Source organism: Hylaeus volcanicus, chromosome 1 (assembly GCF_026283585.1).
Source record: "Hylaeus volcanicus isolate JK05 chromosome 1, UHH_iyHylVolc1.0_haploid, whole genome shotgun sequence".
In the NCBI taxonomy this organism is placed as follows: domain Eukaryota; kingdom Metazoa; phylum Arthropoda; class Insecta; order Hymenoptera; family Colletidae; genus Hylaeus; species Hylaeus volcanicus.
This window is the reverse complement of record NC_071976.1, coordinates 33,901,702-33,925,790: the sequence shown is the minus strand read 5'-3', so window position 1 is coordinate 33,925,790 and position 24,089 is coordinate 33,901,702. Positions and strand designations below refer to the sequence as shown.

At 38.9% G+C, this 24,089-nt stretch overlaps 1 protein-coding gene across 1 annotated transcript in view; it reads right to left on the bottom strand.

Moving 5' to 3' along the window:
- LOC128876622 (laminin subunit alpha-1-like) overlaps positions 1 to 24,089 on the bottom strand; it is a 95,894-nt gene that overhangs the window by 23,297 nt on the left and 48,508 nt on the right. The window contains exon 4 of the mRNA XM_054123134.1: positions 3,732 to 3,974. Within this exon, the coding sequence (XP_053979109.1) occupies positions 3,732 to 3,974 (243 nt within the window). The remainder of the gene's footprint in view (positions 1 to 3,731; positions 3,975 to 24,089) is intronic.

The following is a 24,089-nucleotide window of genomic DNA, read 5'->3' as shown; positions in this document are numbered from 1 at the left end:
TCTTATTTGGCCAATTCTGTCTTCCGATTAGTGCGAATACGAAAGGCATTTAAACAAGAGCTTCGGCGGTTCGAAGTACGAAGAGAATCTACCTACACATTTGCTTATGTTGAAAAAGTTACGCGATTTAGCAGTAAAAACGATATGGAATGCTTAAATATTGGAAGAAATTGTCAATTTTGTTAGTTTCTATTTGAATAAATTCAAATTTAATATAAAAGAAAAACTGATTGTTCTATTATTCGAGAATCCGTTATTTGGCCACTTTTGTCTCCCAACGAGTGCGAATACCAAAGGCTCTACTGTATTTAAATAAATTCTCATTGAAATAACGTCCAACACTGACTAGAGGCAGACATTCCGAATGTGTTCGTCGGCTTCGCTATCTTGGAACACCGATTCTCGCGAAACCGCGACGACTGTTCCTCTCGTGACGCACGCTGCTCGTCGATTCCCCGTTCCTTCGGTTCCGATTTTTTCCCTCCTCGAGTTCTACCCGCGTACAGAAGCGTAAAGCTGAACAACCCCCCCCCTAGGAGGTGCGTACGTGATAGCCCCATATAAGGTAAGCCTGCGCCATACATGGCGGGAATGTAGGGATCGCCGTTTTTGTATCATCGATTCCTCCTCCCTGTTCGGCTCCCTCCGCGACCGATCTCTCCGTCCTCCTCCTTTTCTCATCCACCTTCCAGTTTGCGCAAAACCGATCTCGGGTGCGCGCGGGCTCGTGAACGGCCATAAGCTCTAATTATCCGCTGGTCTTCCAAGTAATCCGCTAATTTTCCCCCACCTAGGGCGCCGTTGACTCACTTTCGCGGCTAGTTTATGGCCTTCCAACGATGAAATTTGACCGGATCTTGCGAACACCTTTGACCGTCTTAATCCCATACTTGAGATAAAATTAACACGTTCACTAGTACACCGATACTTTCAGCCTTTTTTTCCTTTATTAACGTTAAATAAACTCTTGGCGACGAGCGTTCGATAGGAAACCTTCCCACTACACTCGTCACCCAGTAGGTGATCGATAAACGACTTTTGCATCGAATTTCTTTACTCGATAGAAATAATAGATATACAGCGTGTCCGAAAACTCGCGTAGAAGCCGGAAATGGAGGGTAGCTGAGACGATCGTGAACAACAATTTCCTTTGGAAGAACGTCGGTGAGGGCTTCATTTTTGAATTATTAACGAAAAACAACGGCCAATCACAGCGTCCAATTAATGCGCACTCGGTCGCGAGAGAATAAGCTCGAGGCAGGATTGGCTGGTTGCGCCCGGTCGCTGCGTGGCCAGCTGAGCGCGCGCTAATTGGGTGCCGTGATTGATCGGTGTTTTTCGTTAATAATTCAAGAACGAAGCCCCCACCGACATTTTTTGAAAGGAAATTGTTGTTCAGAATCGTCTCAGCTATCATCCATTTCCGGCTTCTACGCGAGTTTTGGGACACCCTGTATAAGCAGCTCAGGAGACCCGAAAGGCCACTTTTACTGTTCTCTTGTTATTGTGCGGTTTTGTTTATCCATTGACAAAATGTTGTCTTAGTCGAGCTATGAATAACGATTTGAAGATTCAATATTATTTCAACATTCCGAATCATTCGATTTTATTAAAATTGATATTATTATTAGGTCACCGAAGATTGTGTCGATATTTCGTAACGAAACTACAGCAATTTTATAGACGGTATAATGGCTACGTCTAAAGGTGAGAAAATATCGTAAAATGAGAGAGATTACCTGTCTTTATTATAACATTTCAGAGTATGTTTCATGTATGAATTCGGTTAATAATTTTAAAAACTAGCACGAGGTCGGCTTTTAAACTTACTTTTGTCTACTATAGACATCGCACAAAATAAATGAATTGCGTTGTATAAATAAAATAATATTTGAGTGGCGCGAGGTGAAGAATACCATAGAATACGTGTATCAGTAGTAACGACAATAAAATTAAATGTCTCATGTGGAAGTTACCGTTATTCGTCCATACAAGTGCTAATTTCAAATTTTCTTTTGTTCGTTTACTGCATAATACTTTTACCGTGAACGGTTCAATCAACAACGTTCACCAATTTCGCACCAATAAACATTCGGTCGATCCATCGATCCAGATTCCAATCATCAAGCCAATGTTCTAATTACTCTGAAATTGCTCCGTATGGGACTTCGAAAGATGCATCGGCAAAAAGCGTCAAGCTCAACGGAAATGCCTTGGAAGAGTTGTTTCCGTTGAGACGCCCCGCGCCTCTCTTTGTACAGAGTTAAACGATCGGACACCTAATCATCCAATCATGTAATTATACGAGCGGCCGCACAGAATGCACGATAATTAATGATCTCGTTCCGAACGGGCACAGCGACAAGACGGAGTAACAGCTGTTTTCGTGCTTCGAATATTCGCGAGGAACGCGTATAATAACACGCCGCAGCTTCGTAACGGGAACGAGCAATGATTGACAGTCGTAAAAGTTCCTCGACGAGCAGCGAACACCGTTCCTTCGTCGTATTCTCGAATGTACGTTTTTCAATCAACATTCTCTTCAATCTCTTCCGACATACAATGTAAATCTTTGCGAACAATTGGATCAGGGGAATCAAAAGCTTGTCGATTACGAGATAAAGTACACAATAGAAGGGTAAGTTCTAAAACACTCGAATCGAAATGAAAAATGTTTAACTAAACAAAGGAGAACAAATACGAACTGTGTTTCGTCGCTGATGAGCGACGAGCGACAAGCAGTCGATGTGATAGTAAAACAATATATATGTAAATAGTTGTAAACAATTATATTAGGCGAACCTCGGTAAATTTGTAAATGATAACGATAAAGAATACAACGAGTAAAAACTGTAAAATTGATATACATTGAACATTTTCGTTCCACAAAAAGGGTTACTTGTAATAACTAATTGAATTGTTGATATTTTCCAGCAGTCTAAACGGAAAATAAGGAACGGAACTTTGCGAAAACGAGGCAATCTTTGTAGTTTTGTTTTTTCCAAGGGAAAACGAAGGAAACGCAAGGAAACTTTTACGACGATACTGAATCATTCGCCTAACGGGCAAACTTCATAATCATGATTTACGATTGCTTTCCGCAATACCATCGATCAGCGAAGATGAGCTCGCGGCCGTTAGTGAGAGAAAAAGTCTGATCGTTCTGTTGCGATCAGCCCCTCATTACACGCGAGCATTAGTTATCCAAGATCACAGCTCTTTGAGATCCGGCTTCTATTTGTCTATTCAACGAAGAAGCAGCGAGACAACAAAAAAGCGGTTCTCGGTGTACGGTATAAATGAAAACCGACTTCAATTGAATCATGGAAATGAAAAACTCGCCAAGTGATCTTCGACGCAATTTAGTTAGAAATGAAATTTCACGTTCTACGGTGTTTTACGTTTAGGAAATTAAAGAGATCCATGATATTGGAAATTTACGTAGGCAGGATTAATTAACTGCGCGTGTTTCGTGACTCCTTTTAGGAAAATCTAACGAAGAATTATTTTATGGAAATGAATAATCCACGGTTAAAAGACGTTTCGTCGTAGACTATCGGTGAATAATGTTAGGTTCCAAGCGTAATTCTTGAATTAATTCAACTTCAAAGTAACTGTACAAATCATCGAAACGAAGAAATGGCACTTGATCCGAAGATAGTGGATTCGAATCTCCACGCCTTATTTTTCGTAGATACTCCTACGATATAAATAAATTCAGACAGGGTTACCTCTCCGTTTTCCATAGGCGTTTGTCTGGAGTAAAGGCTGGTGCATATGACTTCGTCGTCACCGATGTAAACGGGTTTTCCGGAAACTGGCGGCGCGGAATACCGCGACCAACATTCTTCGTCGCTCGGCGCGTAATACTGCCATGGTTGAAAGTGTTCACCGTCGAGGGATCTCTCCAAAATCCAAGCTGCCGGTCGTGGTGAATTCGCTGCTTTCACTATCACGTATTCCACCTGATACACCTGAAATCAAATCGTTCGAAAAACGTTAGATATTTTGCGTTCACGCGGTAGACAATAAATAAAATACGTTTCCTTTTCACTTGGCTATATTCGTAACGTGTAATAATGAAAGTAAAACTCAGGTTAGTATCAGATTTGATGGGTTTATTGGAAAACGAAGTTATTTATTTAATGCTTCTACCTACTCCAGGAATTCTATTATTCAAATAATTTATGTATGAAAAAAAGACACAAAATATTATATATATATAAAAAAAAAATAAACGAATATACATATCTACGTATAAAAGGTAGTTATTTGGGTTATAGAGCTCTTGGAAGAGGACAAAATGTTAACTGAATGTTATTTTCCAATTAACCCTTAAAATTTGGTGTTACTATATTACCACAAAGTTTTGCTTTTATTATTACGTTTACAAATTAATGGATTATAATATAAAAGAACAATGTAATATCATAAAGTGAATCCCGAAGGAAATTCAATGTGTTTGTATGAATTCGTGAGAATTAAATTATAAGATTTAATTTTTATTCGTTTATTTGTATAAACAGCTTCGTAGTTTCTTTTTGCGTTTCGTACGCGTGAAATATGCGATTCAACATGTTTGCCAAATCTGTTTCCAAATCGTACGAAAGATTCGGAGAAATTGGATAAATGCAATAATTCGTAGATGTTAGGTTGTCCCAAGAGTTTCTTTCGCTTTATTAATTAGTAATACATTTTCTCATTCATTTTGCTCCATTACTGTTACAACATGAATATCTATGAAATTAGATTGTCTATTTATAGAAACACCACCACACAAAGTAATTGAGTGCAACTCGCGAAAGAAACTTTCAGGACAACCTGATACTTTGCATAATGGCTAAAAGCGGGATGAAGTACGTTGATCCATAAACATCTTACAGGTCGTTGAGGACCCTGCGGGGTACAGTGAATTTCCTGTCAGATAATTAATTCTAGGCACGCAGAAACTGCACAGAATAATTCACACCGTAGGTTTACGTGCAGCTCCATCTAGCAAAGCCACGTTCCCCATGGCGCTAACAAACAACAATAGGCGATTGTTGTCGTTGCACCAGCCGTGCGTCTAGTATAATGATCGTTAAATAGGCCCACTCGAAAGATCTAGCTTCTGTTTGATGTACGCAACTTCTTAACATTCAAAATACAGGGTGTTCTTGAAACAGCGAATCTAGGAAATCAATCCTAATCATTATGGACGTCCAAACTTCTTCTTTCTAAGATTCGAACACGAAGAGATCTTATGGGAATATCCAATAGCTTTGCAGGTTTAGGCATGCAGCCCTCGATTAGAGTTTCCTTAAAGTAACCTTTAACGATAATCGAGTCGTCTGGAAATGTTAGGTATAAAAAAAAAAAAAAGGTTTTCAGCACGTAAGAAACTACAGGGTGCCTCGGGTTTTAGGGAAACAGGTTTAGGAGTACGTTTTTAAGTGATATGCATGAATTTTTTTAGCAAGAAAGGAACGTATATAATGTAACGAAACTTTGAGAACATTTTCTAGATATATCCAAGTAAATATTATAATTTCTTGGAGGTATTTTCTCGTCAAATATGGAAGATTTCAACTGCCACCCGTTGGAGGTCACCATCAAACGTAGTCGTTTTCGCGTAAAAATGGCAAAAAATTATGTTCTTTCGTTATACACCTCTGAAAATGCAATATTCAATTTTTTCGGGAGAATTTAGGTTCATCATTCGATTAGAAACAATTCGCGAATGCTGTACGAATATAAGTACATACACCTACAACAATAATCTATGTGAAAACTTTGATTTTGAAGAAGAAATTCCGAGAAATGTCGCGGAAAAGCGGTCTCAAGATTGGAAATTACTCTACATTAGAAATTACAATACACCCTCTTAACTGGAAATGTACGCTCGCGGTAGTTTCCTAATTTTAAAAATAATTTGTCGGTGGCACCAGTAACTCACAAGGACTACCGAGGACGTCAGTCGAGTCAGCCGACAGACACGCTGTTGGGCTGTCTCGTCGGATCGACAAGACAGGAGTCTTTCGTTCTCTCGTCGGGTCCGTCTTTGTCGTTGTCGTTGTCCTCGTTGTGTCGTCGTTACGCTGGCATTGTGAAGCCAGACCGACGCCCACTTTCGGACCATAAAGACAGATCGCATGTCCGCGATACCAGCGGGGTCCGTTTCCTTCTAAGGACTTCGGCCGGAACGCTCGATCGGAGTCCCGAGGAAACGGACTTCAATTATCCGATCCTTTTACTTCGTCGATATCCATGGGCATGTAGAAGCAACCCTCTGATTCTTCTAACTAGCCGGAACATGGAGATCTGCTTGTTAATATTAAACGTTGCTAGCGGATTTCGACCGACGCTTCGTTGAATATACGAAATGTATACCGATACGTAGAGAAGTTGCAAAACGTATGTACAGGGTCATCCGTTAAAAGGTTTCATTTTAAATTATTAAAAAACAAACCATCCTTTTAATAACAAATTTTAATGTCTCTAATCCGGTTCAAAACATAAATCTTACTATTAAACGTGGGACACGATATTTAGCAAATGGCTTGAGATTTCTGCGCTTGGATGTAGTATAATATAAAATAATATAAAATACTGTATTCTATTATAAAAGAGGCCAGTGACCTTGAAATTCTTATTTTTTTTTTTTCTATCATAGTACGTCCATCAAACCATACCATGTTTTCGTCCGATATTTTTTCACTCGTCCAAATAAGTATCTACGTATACACATGCATTTCATAAAATGAAATAACGTCACTCAGCCACCAGATTATTTCGTGGCATTCCATTTCTTTCAACAAATATAGTAGAGCTGTTATAAGTTTATACAACGATGGGTCGTATCAATCGAAATACGAATCGGATCGACACAACGAAATGAGGCCTTTAATCCTTTCACGCAGAAGTATACCGTAGACAGTCGTCGATATTTACAGACGCGGCATGGAGATCGAAAGCTCGCTGGGATCTCGCGAGAAGAAGCAGAATAAAGAGGAAAAGTAGAAGCACGATGTGCAAACGTTCCAAAGGCTAAATATTTACACTGGGTGCACGTGTTCATCTGCTCCGACTCGCTACCAGCATCGCGTGCCTCATCATGGGGTAGGTCGCGAAGAAGCCGAGAACGTATTCGGAGTTCAAGGTTGACGTTTTCTACCAACAAGGGTAATCGGATGTTCTTGGCTGCCGATAGTCTTCGAGAAAGAAACGAAAGCAACTGGCTCGCACTTTTATAGATACTGACGGTCGATTACGAAAGTTAACAAATTTATACAATTCGTAAAATTAAGTTTAGCCGACAACCAACGCTGGAAACTTGGTTAATTTTGTTTACTTTAGTATCGCTCGTTTCAGACATATTTAACTGTAATTGCGCATTCGGTACGCGATATTTTCACGTACAAAAATTATGTTCCGCTACAGTTTTCAAGATCGCTCTGCGAATGTATAGTATGAGTCAATTATTATAATCCACGTGCATGGTATCGAGGCGATTTAGAAACGATTTAAAATGAACATTTTGGATTTTATTAATCTTTATTCACGCAGGGTAATCTTCCGAACTACCGAACCGATTTTAAAAACTTTCTCGGCGATAGAAAGCTACACTATCCCCGAGTAACGTAACAAATATATATTTTCAATTTGAAATCTGAAAATTCGTAAATCAAGTCGGAAGAAAAGCGTTGCTTGGTTACTTTATCGGCGTACCCTGGCCAAATGGTGGGATATACGTGAAAATAATGTAATACGAAAATATTGGTTATCAATAGATCTAAAAAAATAGTCAGCGGTACGATATACCTAGCTTTTATATTAAACCACAATAACATTTTTTATGTTAAAATAAGTACCTTTAAAGTTCTCCTTATAATTTTCAATTCATTTTTAACCGACTTCGAAAAGGAGGAGGTTACTCAATTCTATATATATATATAAATGAATGAATTGAACATAAAAACATAAAAAATTATAATTTTCTTTTTTAAGAAACGAATACAAATTTTAAAAATTAGGTTATAGAGATCGTTCGTTAAACTCGATTCAAATGTATTATTTGCTTCCATAAGATCGTTTCCTCTTTCCTTCCCATTCACTTTTATTTTTCTCCAAATCGTAATAAGTACCTTTAAAGTTCTCGTATATATATATAGAATTGAGTAACCTCCTCCTTTTCGAAGTCGGTCAAAAATGAATTGAAAATTTTAAGGAGAACTTTGAAGGTACTTATTACGTATAATACGAGTATATTAACCTCGATAAAAAAGAATCGTTTTATCATCTGAGAAATTTCACGAAGACAAAATTTTCAAGTGCGATTCGAGCGTGTGCTCCTGTCGGGGATGCACTTTATTAACGCTCGGAAACCAGACGTGTGAAAAATATCCTCGAACGCAACTCGCTTAAATTGAAAATGAAATATGTTTGTTAAACACTCGCGGCGGAAGGCTTCATGAAGTCATCGAGTAAACGCGTCAATTTTCACAACGGATCGTGTGAAAAATGTACAACGAACCGGTCTTCTCGGTTCAAGAGGCGCCGCGTTTATGTTCGATGGGCTAGCCTCGTGTAAATAGTAGGCTCGATTGGATGACCCTGCAGGAAAACACGTCAAGGGCCATACTTGACGCACCCTAGCGCGACCTTTCCGTAGCGCAATAACGCGGAGACTCTAGTCACGCTGCACTTACCGGTTGATAGAGACCGCATGCTCGGCTGCTATCAAGATAAGTCCGACAGCGTAAAAGATTTCTTTCTTTTCTTTCGACACCGCGGTTACCGTGTATTCGCAGAGCCTCGTCTCGTTCGTAGATACAAGAGTAGTAACTCAAACATTTTCAACTCTGACACTTCGATATCGTCGGTGCGGTAACTCTAACGGTACATTTTTATCAGAAATAACGACGTGTTTATAAATTGTTTATGCGATTTGTACGATTTATGTTCCAGGAACGAGACAATGACGAACATTAACGTATATTGATTGTTTACTTTTTAATCTTAAATTATCGCAATGTGGGCTCACAAGTGTGTAAAGTTTGTTAGATTCGTGGGTATTGTAAGCGTAACGTATTCTAAATGTTTTCCTAGATGAGATTATTAAGGAAATATGATGATACGTAAGAAGAAATTGTTAAATAATAATGTAATTAACGTTACAGGTAATTTCAATTATTGGAAGGACCCGTGGCGATACTTTGCAATGATCGATGTATTCTTGTGAAAATTATTAGTTTCGGAAAGATAATGTGTTTTTATTTAGCCAGTCAACTAATTTCTGATTCAACCTATTGTTTACCAGCATAATAAAGTGAAACCAGAAATTACAAAGCACTGCCGTGTCGTCACATACGATGTTGTCCAACGACAGTATATAAAACGTCACAAGTGCAAGAAAAGTGCATCGAAAAATCTATGAATACGATATTTGGGTAACGAATTATTTTCATACAACAAAATAAATAATTCGCCAAGTATACATTGTTATAGATCATAAATACGAGCAATTTTAATAGACATCTCATTTCGTCGAACATAATTATTTTATAAAAATCAATTAAGTAAAAGTCTCGAGATAAATTGGCTAATGATTTTCAAAACAGCACAACCATTCAACGACTCGATTTATAAAAATAATTGCTTACTGGACGTTAAAAGCGTAAATATATAAAAGGGATATCAGCGAATCGAAGACGATAAACGAAATGAACGCTCGGTGGACTCGCGTCGTTTCGGGAATAAATTCATGACTTGGATCGTTCGAAAAGCAAAAACGCATGGATTTATTCTATCGCGGTGGACTTTAAATCTCCTCTTACCGCGGTGTCTAGTCATTTTCCAGGGAATCTGCGAAAGAAGTCAGACATCCGCAGCGAGATCGCCGATGATCGCAGCTGGAAGGGAGAAGAAACAGTTGCGTTCGCGGTAAATGCGCGACCGCTTCGTGGAAAATTAAAAGTGGTCGCAACTGCAAATGTCACGCTCGATCTCGCTCGGAGCATCCGAGGTACACGATTTTTTTGCGATCATGAGAGAACAGAGGCGGAATTCTCGTAGCCGAACCGGCCACGTGAAGCGCACCGCGTCCAGCCGAAGGCTCCCACGATCGAGTCGACTAGTCGCCTTCTACCGAGCACGAACGTATCCACAGCCTTGTAAGGATGCGGTCGGTATTAGCATCGAATGACAGAAATGGCTTTATAGTGGAAGCTCCGGAGATGAAGAAAGTCAATAATGACCAGATCGGCGTCGGTCAGAGACTCCTCGACGAGCATTGCTTCGCTGGAATCGTGTGTGGATCGAGGTCGATTCTACCTCAACGGTGTCATTCTATTTGGTCATTATGACGCTTCAAACTGTAAAGGAATTTTCTGGACGAAAGTGTAATTTCTCATGGTTGAATCAATCGAAAGTTTTCTTATTCGGGTTGCGACTAGTGTTAACATGAAAAATTATAATTTTCTTTTTTAAGAAACGAATACAAATTTTAAAAATTAGGTCTGGGTTAGGTCTGGGTTAGGTCTGGGTTAGGTCTTTTTAAGAAACGAATACAAATTTTAAAAATTAGGTTATAGAGATCGTTCGTTAAACTCGATTCAAATATATTATTTGCTCCCATAAGATCGTTTCCTCTTTCCTTCCCATTCGCTTTTATTTTTCTCCAATTCGTTTTTTAACTCCTTCCAATACTTTTTCACCAATAGCTTTCCTGACTCTCCTATCTTTCCTTCAAATCTCATTGCTTTTCTTCCCGCCTCTATTCTCATTATGTCTCTCTTCGTTTCCATCCTTATTATAGTATACATATATCCTGGCGTACGTATTTCTATTCCTAAAAGCCATCTTATTTACCTTTCATGGAGTTTCTCGATCCTTGCTATCTCTTCCCATCCCCAATTTATGCGATTAATATCTCAATCGATTACGAATGAAAACAGCCCTTCCATGTCTGTCGATATGTGATTTTTAAGGTATGCATCTACGTATATATGAATAAATAAATCCATTCACGCCACACAGCTCTAACAAATTCACGGTGACGTAAATACCACGGGGTTTTTTTCGCAGAAAACTCAAGACTCCTGCGCTCAGCACTCGCGATTTCATCGGTAAGTTCCAAAGAGAGACGAACTGCCGCATCACACGAACCATTCATCCGTTTTCTACGCTTCGGTACTTTTGTTTTCGCGCGCAGGATGAAATAATGCTAAAGTGAATTGCACACTCTATTCTCGGTGTAGGCCAGATATTCCGAATATACAAGGAAGCGCTATTTTCTGACTGCGGCACCGCGACCAAGTGTGAAACGGAACGAGTAAAAAGTGTCCGGCTGCGATAATGCGGCGGCAAGTTTCGGTCGCGAGATTCGCGCTAGTGCCAGTCGCATTTAGAATTTTAGAGTAAGTCCAATTAATTACGACCTGTTAACCGTTTCGGCTTTCGCCATCGGCAACGATAAAGAAGAGAATTTGTGAATACGTAGAGGTTAAAATATTAAATACTACGACGAATGTTAAATTATCAAATTTTCGACGGTCTCGAGAGAAAATATTAACAGAAATTTTCGCGAGTCTTAGTCTGGTAGTAAAGATATCAACGGATTTCTGTCATATATTTTTAATTTTACAGAATCCTTCCTACCACCAAAGAAGATTCGAATTTGACAAAACATACACGCGATAATGCCAAGTTGAGTAATGAAACATTTACCAAATGATAACATTAAAAAGCACTTGCTCTGATCGATGATTATTATACGTTTATGTGTTTATAAACGAGTGCTCGTTTCACGAATTTGAAAATTACGATGCTTCCAATATCTTTCAGTAATGACACTGTACTCGTAAAAATATTCTCGGAATAAATAATACCGCAAAGTATACTACACACGTTTAAACGATAACGAGAACAAACGACAACAGCTTAATTTCGCCGATTCTATGGAATAATATTTAGAAACACTCTCCGGTCATGCAAAACGTGGAATCGTGAGTCACGAGCAACACGCTTCAGTGGTTGCTGCTTCCACCCGTACATGTTCTACATTCCCATTATAAATATGACCATACTCAGACTCTGGGAAGCTTTTTTTCGACCTCGAGTAGCCGCAAGGCGATTTCTTCAGAAGCTGCCACATCCAAGAATTCTAATAAAGACAAGTGTCGCCCTTTCTTCGGTGAAGCTCCTCCGAGGCCGAGGAACGAGTCTCTCGACTCACGACGACGCAAAGAGGAGCACTCGAAGCCTTACCGGCTCCAGGAACCGTCTGTCCGGTAAACTTTCTTGCTGGTGCACCTCCGCGCACCCCATTTACGGTCCTTGTAAGATACCAGACAATGCCAATTTATTAGTGGTGCCCCTTAGCCTCGGCTAAACGGGGCCTTACGGTCTTCCATCGCACCCATAAAGGGCGACACCTCGGTCCGTGAGAAACGCAACAACGACACGGTTATCTATTTCAACTTCCTCGAAAACTTTCAACTTTCACCCGAACTAAGATAAGATTCGTATTTGTACCATCCTACTACGAGTGATCTGTACTTTACGTACACATTCCGATAAATCATTTCATATTGCGATTAACATTAAGGAGAGGTTACCGTTCGTGACGATGAAAAATGAAATTTTTCTTCTTTTCACAGAATTTGCATCCTTAAAGTATTTAGAACACGTAGGTAAGAGGATATTCTCACGTCTAAGGCATTTTAGAATTTACAGCGTCGGCTGGGAAACAAGTAGCTGCGTTTTTCGAAACAATTGTAGAGTGCAGAGCGCTCTACAGCTTTCATGTAATCGGAAGCTATATTTTTAAATGATCGAATGTAAAGGCAGATATTTCATTTTTAGGTTGAATAATTTTCAAGCACACGTATAATTCGTTAGAAAAATGCCAAAAGACGAAATTTAACGACCGCTACACTTGGTTAAATATAAATGAACATCGTCGAAGATTATCGTAGATTGTAATGGCCATCAGGCTGAGACTCGCATAAGTTATGCATTACAAACCCATTGTAATGGAGATTAGCTTGTGGACTCATAAAGTTGGTACTCAACAAAATGACGAATAAATATTTCTACTCAAACTATAAAGGCATAAAATTATGTCTTCATATTAGAGAGACCGTAAAGTAATTTTCCCATCCAATACGCAAATTTTCAATGCCAGATCGATAAAAACCAATGAGACGATGAATGATAAATAAGTATTGCGATTCGTAGAAACGACATTACTTTCCAGTCCATCTAATATGTATCACAGTTCGTTCTTCGGAAATGTATTCCGACCAGTGCGACACCCACGTCTAAATTTAATACGAGCGCAAAGGGTTAAATGTCTAAAACTAGTTTGAACCTATCAAGTAAGAAGATAAAGTAATTCTTTAAAGAGCACAAGTTTCTAGAAATCAGCTAGACGACATCCTGTATCATCGAGAGCATGTCCAATTTCGGAGAAGATAAATAACCTTTTGTCCCGTTTTTGCGTGATTCTGGTAACCCAGGCTCCGTCTCTAACGAGAAGGATCGCAATCTCGCACGATCCTTTGGACGACCGCCTCGTTACAAGACGATACAAATAGCAGCGGTGGTAAACGATTGCGCGGCGCTTATTGTTGCCGACACACGTGAAACAGCGAAACGTTCGCGTGAGACCGAGAAGACACGCGTGTATCTGCATTCTGTGTCGTCCAGGTATGCACGTACGTGCTTTACGAGCGGAGGTGTCGCTCCTCGAGATCCTGTCGCGGATAACAACGCGACGTGCGATCTGTTTACGATACAAGTTCCTCTAGTTCCTCTGCCGCCTTTTGCTTCGTCTCTTCTTCATTGTACGGAGAAATGGAGTTTGAGATACGTTTATCGCGCGCGGTGCCGCGTCGTTAGAAACAACGTTGAAAAAGAGCCACAGCGTAGATTCTAAATTAGATAATTGCATCGGTAGTCGGCGGTTGTTGGTGGGCTAACCTTCTGTATTTTTCTATTTGTTATTTGCGAGACCAGTGAGAACCAACGATTATGTAAATAACGTAAGATAATTCGCGAACTAATTAATATTCCTTAATTGTAGCATAACATAATCGCGATCGCTTCAAATGATTTCGGGCAACTGTCGTTTCGAGCAAGTATCTTAAAGATCCGCAGTCTAGTAATAATGTATACATCCAAATTGTTTAAAAACAAAAACCTTGTCCCCGTGTAAAATTTCTACGTTAAATACGAGGGACATTAAATAAGTTCCTAAAACTGAACGTTACGATGGAAAAACGTAAATGACAATACCAAAATAAAAGAAGCAACAGCGCCGATGTAGCAAACCGCAAGATCTCGTAACCCTATATTCAACCAGAAATCCTGGTCGTCGTCGAATCTGACGTCTAGCCGACATGAGCCTCATAATCGGATTATGTCGTCTCGCGTTACCTTAAATCCATCTGCAATTAATACGTCCACCTTCTACTTGGTAACAGGATACCGTCCTAAGTCCGGTTGTTTCACGCGTATGCGTACGCGCGTCCAGTGAAACGAAACGTGGTAGCTCGAGATATGACACCCCATCAAAATAAGGCATGCCACGAGTGAACCGTACATAAAGGGTGATCCACTAACGTTTCCCACCGATAGATAACTAGGAATTAGAGAAAGAGAATTTTACAAATTCGAATAAGCTATTTTTGGAACCTCATCGACATTCGACAAACCCATTCTGATGTATTTGAATATCTCATTATGAGAATCAATTTTAACACAACGTTTACAGAACACGATCGTTTTTACTCGTTCCTATGGTCACAACGTTTTATAGAAACCGTTTCACTTATGCTGACTTTTATGCATATAAAAAAAGAAAAGCATATATAAAAATCCATTTTTGTCTAAGCCTCCTAGTTTATTGTAGTAAATCGACTTTACTTATTAAAGCGTTACTCCAGTATTAGAAATCTGATACAAAATCTCCGTAAACCCAGTGTTCAAGTAAGTAATTGAATAAGTCATGTCATAAGTAATTGAATAAGTTGTTTGAAAGTACACGTAATAGTATTAAACAGTATTTGGTGGAAAAGTGAAATAATTAAATAATTTTAGACTAGTTGGTGTGCATATGATTCAAAGAAAGACAATTTTTCAGTTTAAAATAAATGATTCCTTGTAGCTATAAATAATACCTATTCCAATTATTAGTAAATAGTACATTATATTATAAGAGCTGTTATTAATAAATAGTAGTTTCTTTAAGTATTTTGTATAAGTATGTACAAACTTGTGTAAAATTAATTCGGAATTATTTATCTGATGTTTCTCAATAATGCTGGCATTACTATAAAATTTATTCATCATTCAGATAGTTATGACATACGAGAAAATAAACTTTAAACGATGGAGAACCACTGGCGAAACATGATAAGATTTCTTTTTGATTACTACCAAAGAAAAGAATATCCTCCAGCAGGAATTCAATTTAATTAAGCAACCGAATGAACCTTTTGAGGGGGAAACGAAAGCAAGTTAGACCCTCCAAGAATGATTTAGTGATACAATTAAGTATCGATTCGAATGGAGCACGAAAATAAATTGTATCGCCATTTTGAAATAAAATAACTGAAGTAATAGTCTGTAATAAAATTAAAAATATATTTTCATGCTGAATAATTCTTGTAATATTTCTTTCTTTAGGATTATATTACATTAGATGTATTTGTTGTAGATCTATAATATTAAATTAGGTACATAAAGCATTCGAATCGTATACAAATATTTGTTGCATGAGACAAATTTTTTTAAACGAACTTTCGATATATCGACGTTTCGTCTCTAAATTTGAGGTCTTGATCAATACTATTGAATAACGAACGAAGTAACGCAATAAATAGTAATGGATTACATATTATTATTATTTTGTTACTCACACAAAATTAATGTATAATATAACAATTGTTTAAGACGGTTTGAGAATTACCGCAAAAGTAAGGGTTGAAACGTTAATATTTTAAGACCCTGTTTCAAGGATGAAATTGTTCGTCTAATTTTCTATTTGTAAGGTCTTTATCGAGTTATATATTAATTTAAATTGTTTCTCGATTCAAGCAGCTGATACTATTAATATCGCTATAATTATCTTCATCCTTTTTTAAGTACTACCAAATTCTGAGAATATCCAAATTTAATCCTCTGCACCCGAATCGTTCTGAACTATTCGCGACAGCTGTCGTTCTCCTTCATCCAGATTTCTGCGTAACCTATTAATTGTGCATCTTGCAAAATATTGATGAACATTCTAATATTGCAATTTCTATTTCTACGAAACCCGTTGCTTGTATCATTTCTTACAATTATGTATAGTTGATGTTCAAACATGTTTTATATTTTATACAAATGATAGTGAATTCTAAGAAATAGTTCTCCCAATATTTCGTACCATTTCATTTCAATATCATTTCAATGCCGTAGTAAAGAATTGTAATTGATAGTGATCTATAGCAAAATAATTTAATTTCTTATTAAAAGAAATTTGACATTTTCGTATTGGAAGAACACTTAACGCAATTATAGAGTGAAATATTTCTACAAAATTTTCAATATTACACAGTGCTTTGTGACACCCGGTACATGCAATCCAGATAGAAATCTACTATAGGCGACTACAGGTTTCCAGGAAATTATGTAAAAAACCGCGTTGTGTTGGGTTGAATATACTTCTACTACATTAACATCCAATTAAGTTGAACTGTCGATAATTAAAATTGTCAACGATATGTATCATGTAGAAACATATACCAGATTATTTCCTACTATTAATTAAATTTATACCACTTTTATGATGTTTTATGAAAACTAACAGCGACAACTTTCTTTATCGAATCTGATTTTTACAAGCATTTCGATTAGCAATGTAAATTCGAAACATGTTCTTCTGGTTCTTTCCTGTCTTTAAAAGAGCAACGTGTTGACAAAAATGATTAAAATTACGTAAAATTTATTCTAAATTCCAAAAAAAAAAAAAAAAAAAAAAAAAAAATTAAGCGAAATGCCAAACAAAAGTACTATACAAAAAAAAAGGGAAAATTTATTCCAGCAAAAAAATATCAATCTAAAAATTGTAACTGCTCGAAGAAATGTATGGAACGTGTTAATGAATCAGAACGCGAAGCAATGATTTACCAATTCTGGAATGTAGGTGATGTTAATAAGCAAAACATACATATTTCTCCATTGTAATGTTCGACGTGAAACTGTAAATAGAAGAAGGCCGAGAAATTATTCGGGCACTTTGAGGGTTCATGCTTATCAATTTTACCTGATCACGTCTCATGGAAACATTTTAGTCAGTTCTGGTTCTTCTCACCCTGTATTATATTAGTAGAAAAGTCCGCGAGACCAACGAAACGTTAGTATTTCTGCAGTCGGGGAGTTTTAATCAGCTAGTTCGCTGAAATTTCGCGCTGTGCGACGGCCGGACAACTTCTTCAAGACTTCCTGGAGTTATCGCGACACGTCCGTCCGTTGTTACTGCTTCTGAAACTCGTCTGTGGAAAATCAACGAGCGGACACCGCGCGGTCTGCCATAGAGATTCCGAGCGCTGGGCTTCTGCCAACCTGACGTTGGCTTGGGCCTCGTTCCGTTGCGGCACGATTGCCAAAATTAATTCACGTGCGTGCGTCAACCGTGGCGATCGGGGAAGTGTGCGCGAGATCTGGACGTTAACTAGAAACCCTGATGGGTGTGGTGGTGAAATTAGTCTGGAAGCGAGAACACGAGGAAGTGCACGCATCTCGATCCGATATAAACTTCCGTCGAAGAAGGGACCAAATGGTGGCTCCCACTTAGAGCTATTAATCTTTCGCTGCGTCCATGTCGCGTATAATATCGGCCCCTTTGAACTTCTGTACAGGGTGAGATACCTTCGGCATTAGACAGTCCTTTCTTGGCCACTATTGAGATACTGTTTTCTTTCCGTAGGAAACCTCCCGTTGAGGTGCTAAGTGTAATCGATGAGGTACTAGAAGAACTTGATAAGGTACATGTTTACGGCGAGACAGTGTAGAACGGTGTTTCTCAAAATATTAGGTTGTCCCAAGAGTTTCTTTCGTTTTATTAATAGTTGATATATACGCGATATCTTATGTTTTATGTTAGATTACTGAATTGTGTACGATTCATTTTGCTCCATTACTGTTACAACACTAACATCTAAGAGATTAGAATGTCTATTTATATAAACACTGCCACAGAAAATAATCGAATGCAACTCACGAAAGAAACTTTTGGGACAACCTAGTATATTATTTGATGAAATCGAAAATTGTAAACAAAAATTGTAAAAGGACAATCAGACATCGCTCGGGCGAAACGTAACGAACGAACTAAACCAAACTTTGGATTCGCAAGTTGACAAGAAAAGTTGAATCTAAATAACCCATCTCTAATTTATGATAATACAAATTCATAATTACGAGGTATCGGATACTAACGAACGATAAAGTCATTCGAGTAGATGATCCTCTGATTAAGTTTAAGCAGCGTAACAGATGGATACAGTCTACAGATAAACAATATCAAGAATCAGCCTCGTTGCATAATACACGAGTTTTTTCTGGACAATTATCAAACATGATGTTGTCTAATTTATTGTACGTATTGTGCACGGTACAAAGGGGACGGCTGATAGTTATATGCTGTAATGTATAGATGTATCTCGCAGACTCTCAGATACGTTTTAAGATGTTTCGGGGGCATGGTTGCTCGTTACAAGCGGAATCGCCTTCGTCGCCCAAGAAAGTCTGAAGAAACGTATTATTGCGGACTTTGGGTGGTCCGAGACCTTCGATTTTACGGCTCGATTTGCTTACTCGAGAACTCCCCTGTGAACCATGAAATGGGCCTGCCCACTAGACATTAAAAACGTTCAGGAATAAATGAAAATACCGATTTATTAATATTGCTATACCTTTCGTTTCTAATTGCGTTTCTCTATAAGAGATATTCGATTTAAGCACAAGTTAAGAAAACAAAAACCTTAAAATTTGGTAAGCTATTGCTGCTTATTAACCCTTTGCCCGCAGGACGATTTTTTTATATTTACAGTTTACTCGTAAGACGCGTAGTTTCAAAAAAAAAAAATTGAAAACTTAAGAGACCTAAACTAATGGTGCGATCCTGTTGCGTTGTCTTTAAGAAAAAGAAAAAAAAACAACAACAACAACAGTCGAACAATCGAATTAAAAAAGAAATATCACATTATAGAGAATGACAAAACGAAACTTTTTTATATTTACCGTTTATTCGTACGATGTTTCAGAGATAAAAATTGAAAACTTGGAAGACCTTTCTCCTGAAATACAATTTTTCCAACGAACTTCTAACTTCTCAATTTTTATTTTCAAAACTAAACATCCTACGAATAAACGGTAAATATAAAACAGTTTAGTCTCATCATCCCCTATAAGCTGATATTTTTTTTAAAAGTTCGTTCAACGAATACAAACATTTCTCTGAGACATTTAACGTATCGCAATTCGAGCGGTATCAAACGAACCGAAAGCGTCTCGATTCAAAAAATACATCTTTACCCTTAAAGTCTAACGACTGCTGATAGTGATTTACCACGAAGCCCAATCGATCTTTGCACTCGAATCAACATCTCCGGGGCGGAGGGGGATGGGGTACGGAGCCCTCACGGGATCCATGGGGTCTCTCCCATGGATCGCGGAACGTTCATCTTTTTTTTTCTTGTGCCGTTTCTTTGCTTAAGGAACCACGCCGCGAATACTTGTACGTTCGTTCGGCTCAGTGCCGGAGGAGCCGAAAGTATGCAGGTACCGTGTACAACCTGCACAGGTAAATACCTGCTCCAGTATACCTGCGGCGCGACATAAGGCTGCCTCCATAAACGGCCCGGTACGTACTGCATTTATTCTTTCTCAGCCCTTTGCTCTTCCTTGCTCGAGCATCCCCGCTGCAAATACTCGCGCCTCGGATTACAGGGAAAACGAATAATGACGTGTGATTCACAGTTATTATAAGAATTCACTGACGACATGGCGCTTCGACTATGGTTCGTTTCTTCCTTGCTTTACGCGTCGTTCAGAAGTTTGTTCGTACTTCTTTTTCAGACATAATGCTTAAAAATATAAAATTTATGACTCTAACGAGCGAAGTAGAAATATTTATTCGTCGTTTTATTATGTCGGAGTACCAACTTTATGAGTCCACAAGCTAATCTCCATTACAATGGGTTTGTAATGCATAACTTATGCGAGTCTCAGCCTGATGGCCATTACAATCTACGATAATCTTCGACGATGTTCATTTATATTTAACCAAGTGTAGTGGTCATTAAATTTCGTCTTTTGGCATTTTTCTAACGAATTATACGTGTGCTTGAAAATTATTCGACCTAAAAATTAATTATCTGCCCTTAAGTAGAAATATTAACTCGCCATTTTGTTTTCACAACTATATATCCTCTCTTGGAATGTACGAATATATTTTAGTATTATATTCTCGAAATATCAGGGAGACCAGAAAGTAATGTCGTTTCTGTGAATGTCAACACTTGTTTATCGTTTATGAGCTTACTGTGTAATAATTGATTGTTATAGATCAGGTGTTGAAAATTTGCACACTGGATGACGAAAGGCTGTTGATAACGAGAACGATCACATAATTGATTAAAAATACAAACACATCACGAATGTATTTGTTTGAATTGAATATAAAAGAAATGACGTTACTTTCCAGTCTGCCTAACGTGTGATTATTGGAACAATTATGCTATTCACTGTAGCTTTCTTGAAATAAAGAATCACCTTACTGGCGTGTATCAGCTGAATCTGTCCGCCACCTACGGAGTGTTGTACCTAATCCGGTCAGTCCTATCTGTACTTCGAGAATTCTACTTCTTAGGATAGTAAGCGCCACGAATGAAGGGACCGGGAAGTCGTTGGTGGAACGTTGTTGGAAAATGTCTGCGTAACACGTCTCGCGAAGCACGTAAGTGCCTCGACTCGTTCGAGAACAGGTCGAACGTCAGGTGAAAGAATCGCCTTCGTGACGTCGCGCATTCTCCACCTTCGAGTGCAATTATTTAATACAACGGAACGTTTACTTCTCCCCCGTGTGCACGTGCATCGTTCGTCCTCCCTTGCACGCCGTCGGTTCAGTCCAGTTTAAAAATAACCAGAAGCTGTGCAGTGCGGTATGGGCTTAATTGCCGTGAAGTCGCCCGACCGTGTGTGTGTATGCGCGACGTAACAGGAAGAGATCACGTTAAATATGGAGAGGGGGGAGAGAGAGAGAGAGAGAGAGAGAGAGAGAGAGAGAGAGAGAGAGAGAGAGAGAGAGAGAGAGAGAGAGAGAGAGAGAGAGAGAGAGAGAGAGAGAGAGAGAGAGAGAGAGACTGGAAATTGCTAGTCAATTGCAGCACGAGCGGTCCTTTGTCGCCTAGCTTTCATTCAAGGTAGACACGAGCCACGGATGCTGGTTGCCGATAGTTGCCCAACGCACTCCGCGATGCCTAAATCCGCGACGCCTAAGCTGAGCCTTTCGTTTCTTTAGCGTTACCGATTATAAGTGATATTCAGCGCCGAATGCGTGGAATCGTTGAGTAATGGAAAGTTAAGATAACGATTCATAAAATTGGAATTTTAAAAATTTGTCATTGCGAATTTCGAGTTCAGCGGGCTCAAATACGTAAAAAAAAAAAAAAAATTTGTGGCGTTGAATGTACATTTTGCCTGTAAACTAGTGCAGTCTTCCAGCAGTCACCGAACAGTTGCTACACTCGAGTTAATATATTCCCAGAAGTGAGTACAGTAAAGTAGGGTACAGTAAGTTAGTAAATTTTCAGAAATCTGCCCAGAGTTTCTCGTTATTAACATCGAATAACAGACCGTTGTACAGTAATTATCATCATTATTCGTAAACACCGCAAGTTCTCTATCGATCATTCGAGGCGCGGCGCGGCGTACCGCTCCACTCATCAGCGTCGAGAACCTTTCTCGCCCTCCATTTTCACCGCGCGTTCCGCACTCGGAGGTAAGTCACGACCCTCTCGGAGTCTGCGGTAACGGTGAACATTTCCACGGAACCGCTTATTCCACATAAACAATCCTAATATCCATTATAAATCAGCGCAGCCTCGAATTATATTTAGACGCGGCGCAACGGTTCGAGCGCATCGCACGATATATTTCACTCGAAAAGTTCCCTTTATTGCCGTCACTGTGTCTCCCCGAACCAGGAGGTTCCATTGATTTATCTTCAACCCGTTCTCGCCCTCGATTTTCTCACATTTTCAACCGCGGCGACCGCCGACCGGTCACGACGCGGCACCGTGTCCTGGTGCCGGCCCCGTGAGCATCCTCGGGGCTCCAACGCGACTTAAAAGTCTCCCTCACAATCGGCGGTGTCCAAAGTGGGTATCGTGCCACTTCCTGGCCAGCCTAGCGCGCCTCTTCCCATGATTATTACGAAAAGGAACGCCGGTCATCGAACAGGAATTTATAGCGCTTTCGGAGACGCTAATTGGACGTCTGTTATGGCGGCCAGTAAGTCCTCCGACCGCTTCGAACCTTTATAACTGTTCCAGAACTCGACAAATTTTTGTGAAAGTTACAGGTAGGTAAACGAACGACGGTCCTCTTCAGCTTTGGCTGCGTTTCGTCGAGCTTGTGGGGGTCTCTTGACCAACTCAATAATATTTGCATCGACCCCGACCAAATTCAATGCTCCGTAACGTATGATATTTGTCTCGTTTTCTTCGCGTAATAAACACTTCATTTAATTTAAGGTTGAGTCGCGTAATTTAAGGTGGTCAAATTTCGCGACTCAACCTTGTATGAAATAATGTTAATAAAGCCTATGTTATATATCGTTTCTAGCAAATCTGTTTTATATATTAACTTAGTAAAGTTTTATACGTTAGTTTTCGAAAATTCGTTTCGTACATTAGTTTCAGTAAACGTACGTTTTTTACATTAATCGAATAAATTGATGTTTCACATTAATTTTATTAAATCCATTTCATATATTAATTTTAGTTTTATTTTTATGTTTTTATGTTATTTTTATGTTTCAGTAAATTCGTTTCATACATGAATTTAGTAAATTCATCTTACGCGTTAATTTTAGTAAGACATATCACAAATGGATATAAATGTGAATTTTTGTTAGATAAAATAATATTTTGAGAGAAGCGAAGAGAAACGATCTGATCTGCAGAAAAACGGTACGTCGGTACAGATGTTTGAAAATTTAGAATCCAATGGTCTCCTGTACCGACCGTCTCAGAGCTGCATCTTTTTCCCTATCTGTTATAATCTCGCTGTTTACAAACGGCGGGTCATTTCCGTTTCTTGTCGGCAACACGGCGACAAGAGAGCTCCGGGCATAGTATCACGGGCTCCGAAATATCTTAATAACGAGGTCTGGCTGGGTTTCGACCGCGGCGCGAGATAATAATTCACACCATTTCTGCGTTGGAGCACAGAATGTTCGGGGCAGAGGGACCGGGACTCTTAACAAATAAGAAAAGCATAACGGAAAGAAAGTAGGAAGAAAAGAAGCGTTCGCTTACGGTGCGCGCGGAGAATCACCTGTTCGCCGCGGTGAAAAAGCAAAAAAAGATGGACGCTGCGTGGTGGTATGCAAGGGTCCTGCACCGCGGTCTGTAATTATCGCCAGTGGCCATGGGAATTGAATTACGAGTTAAATTCGTAACGTGCCACGGTGTCCGCGTACCGACAAAAATCAAAGAACCGCCGTGCAGGCTCTTAAAGAGGTTCGCGCGGTAAAAGAGTTCGTTCCGACTGATCATCTGGCATACTTTGATCACACGAGCTTTCTATTCGGGTACAGACACTTTCATGTTATTAATGGTCATCCGACTCGGCAAACAAAAACCGTAATGGCTGCTATTTTAAATCATTTGGATGGATTCGAAATTTTCGTGAACCGAGCGCAATTTTTCTTTTCGATGGTAAGGAGTCATTCGAAACGTGTAATATATAATAAACACAATAATATATAATATATAATAATATATGAACAATATATAAACATATATATATATAATATATAAATTATATAATTTATA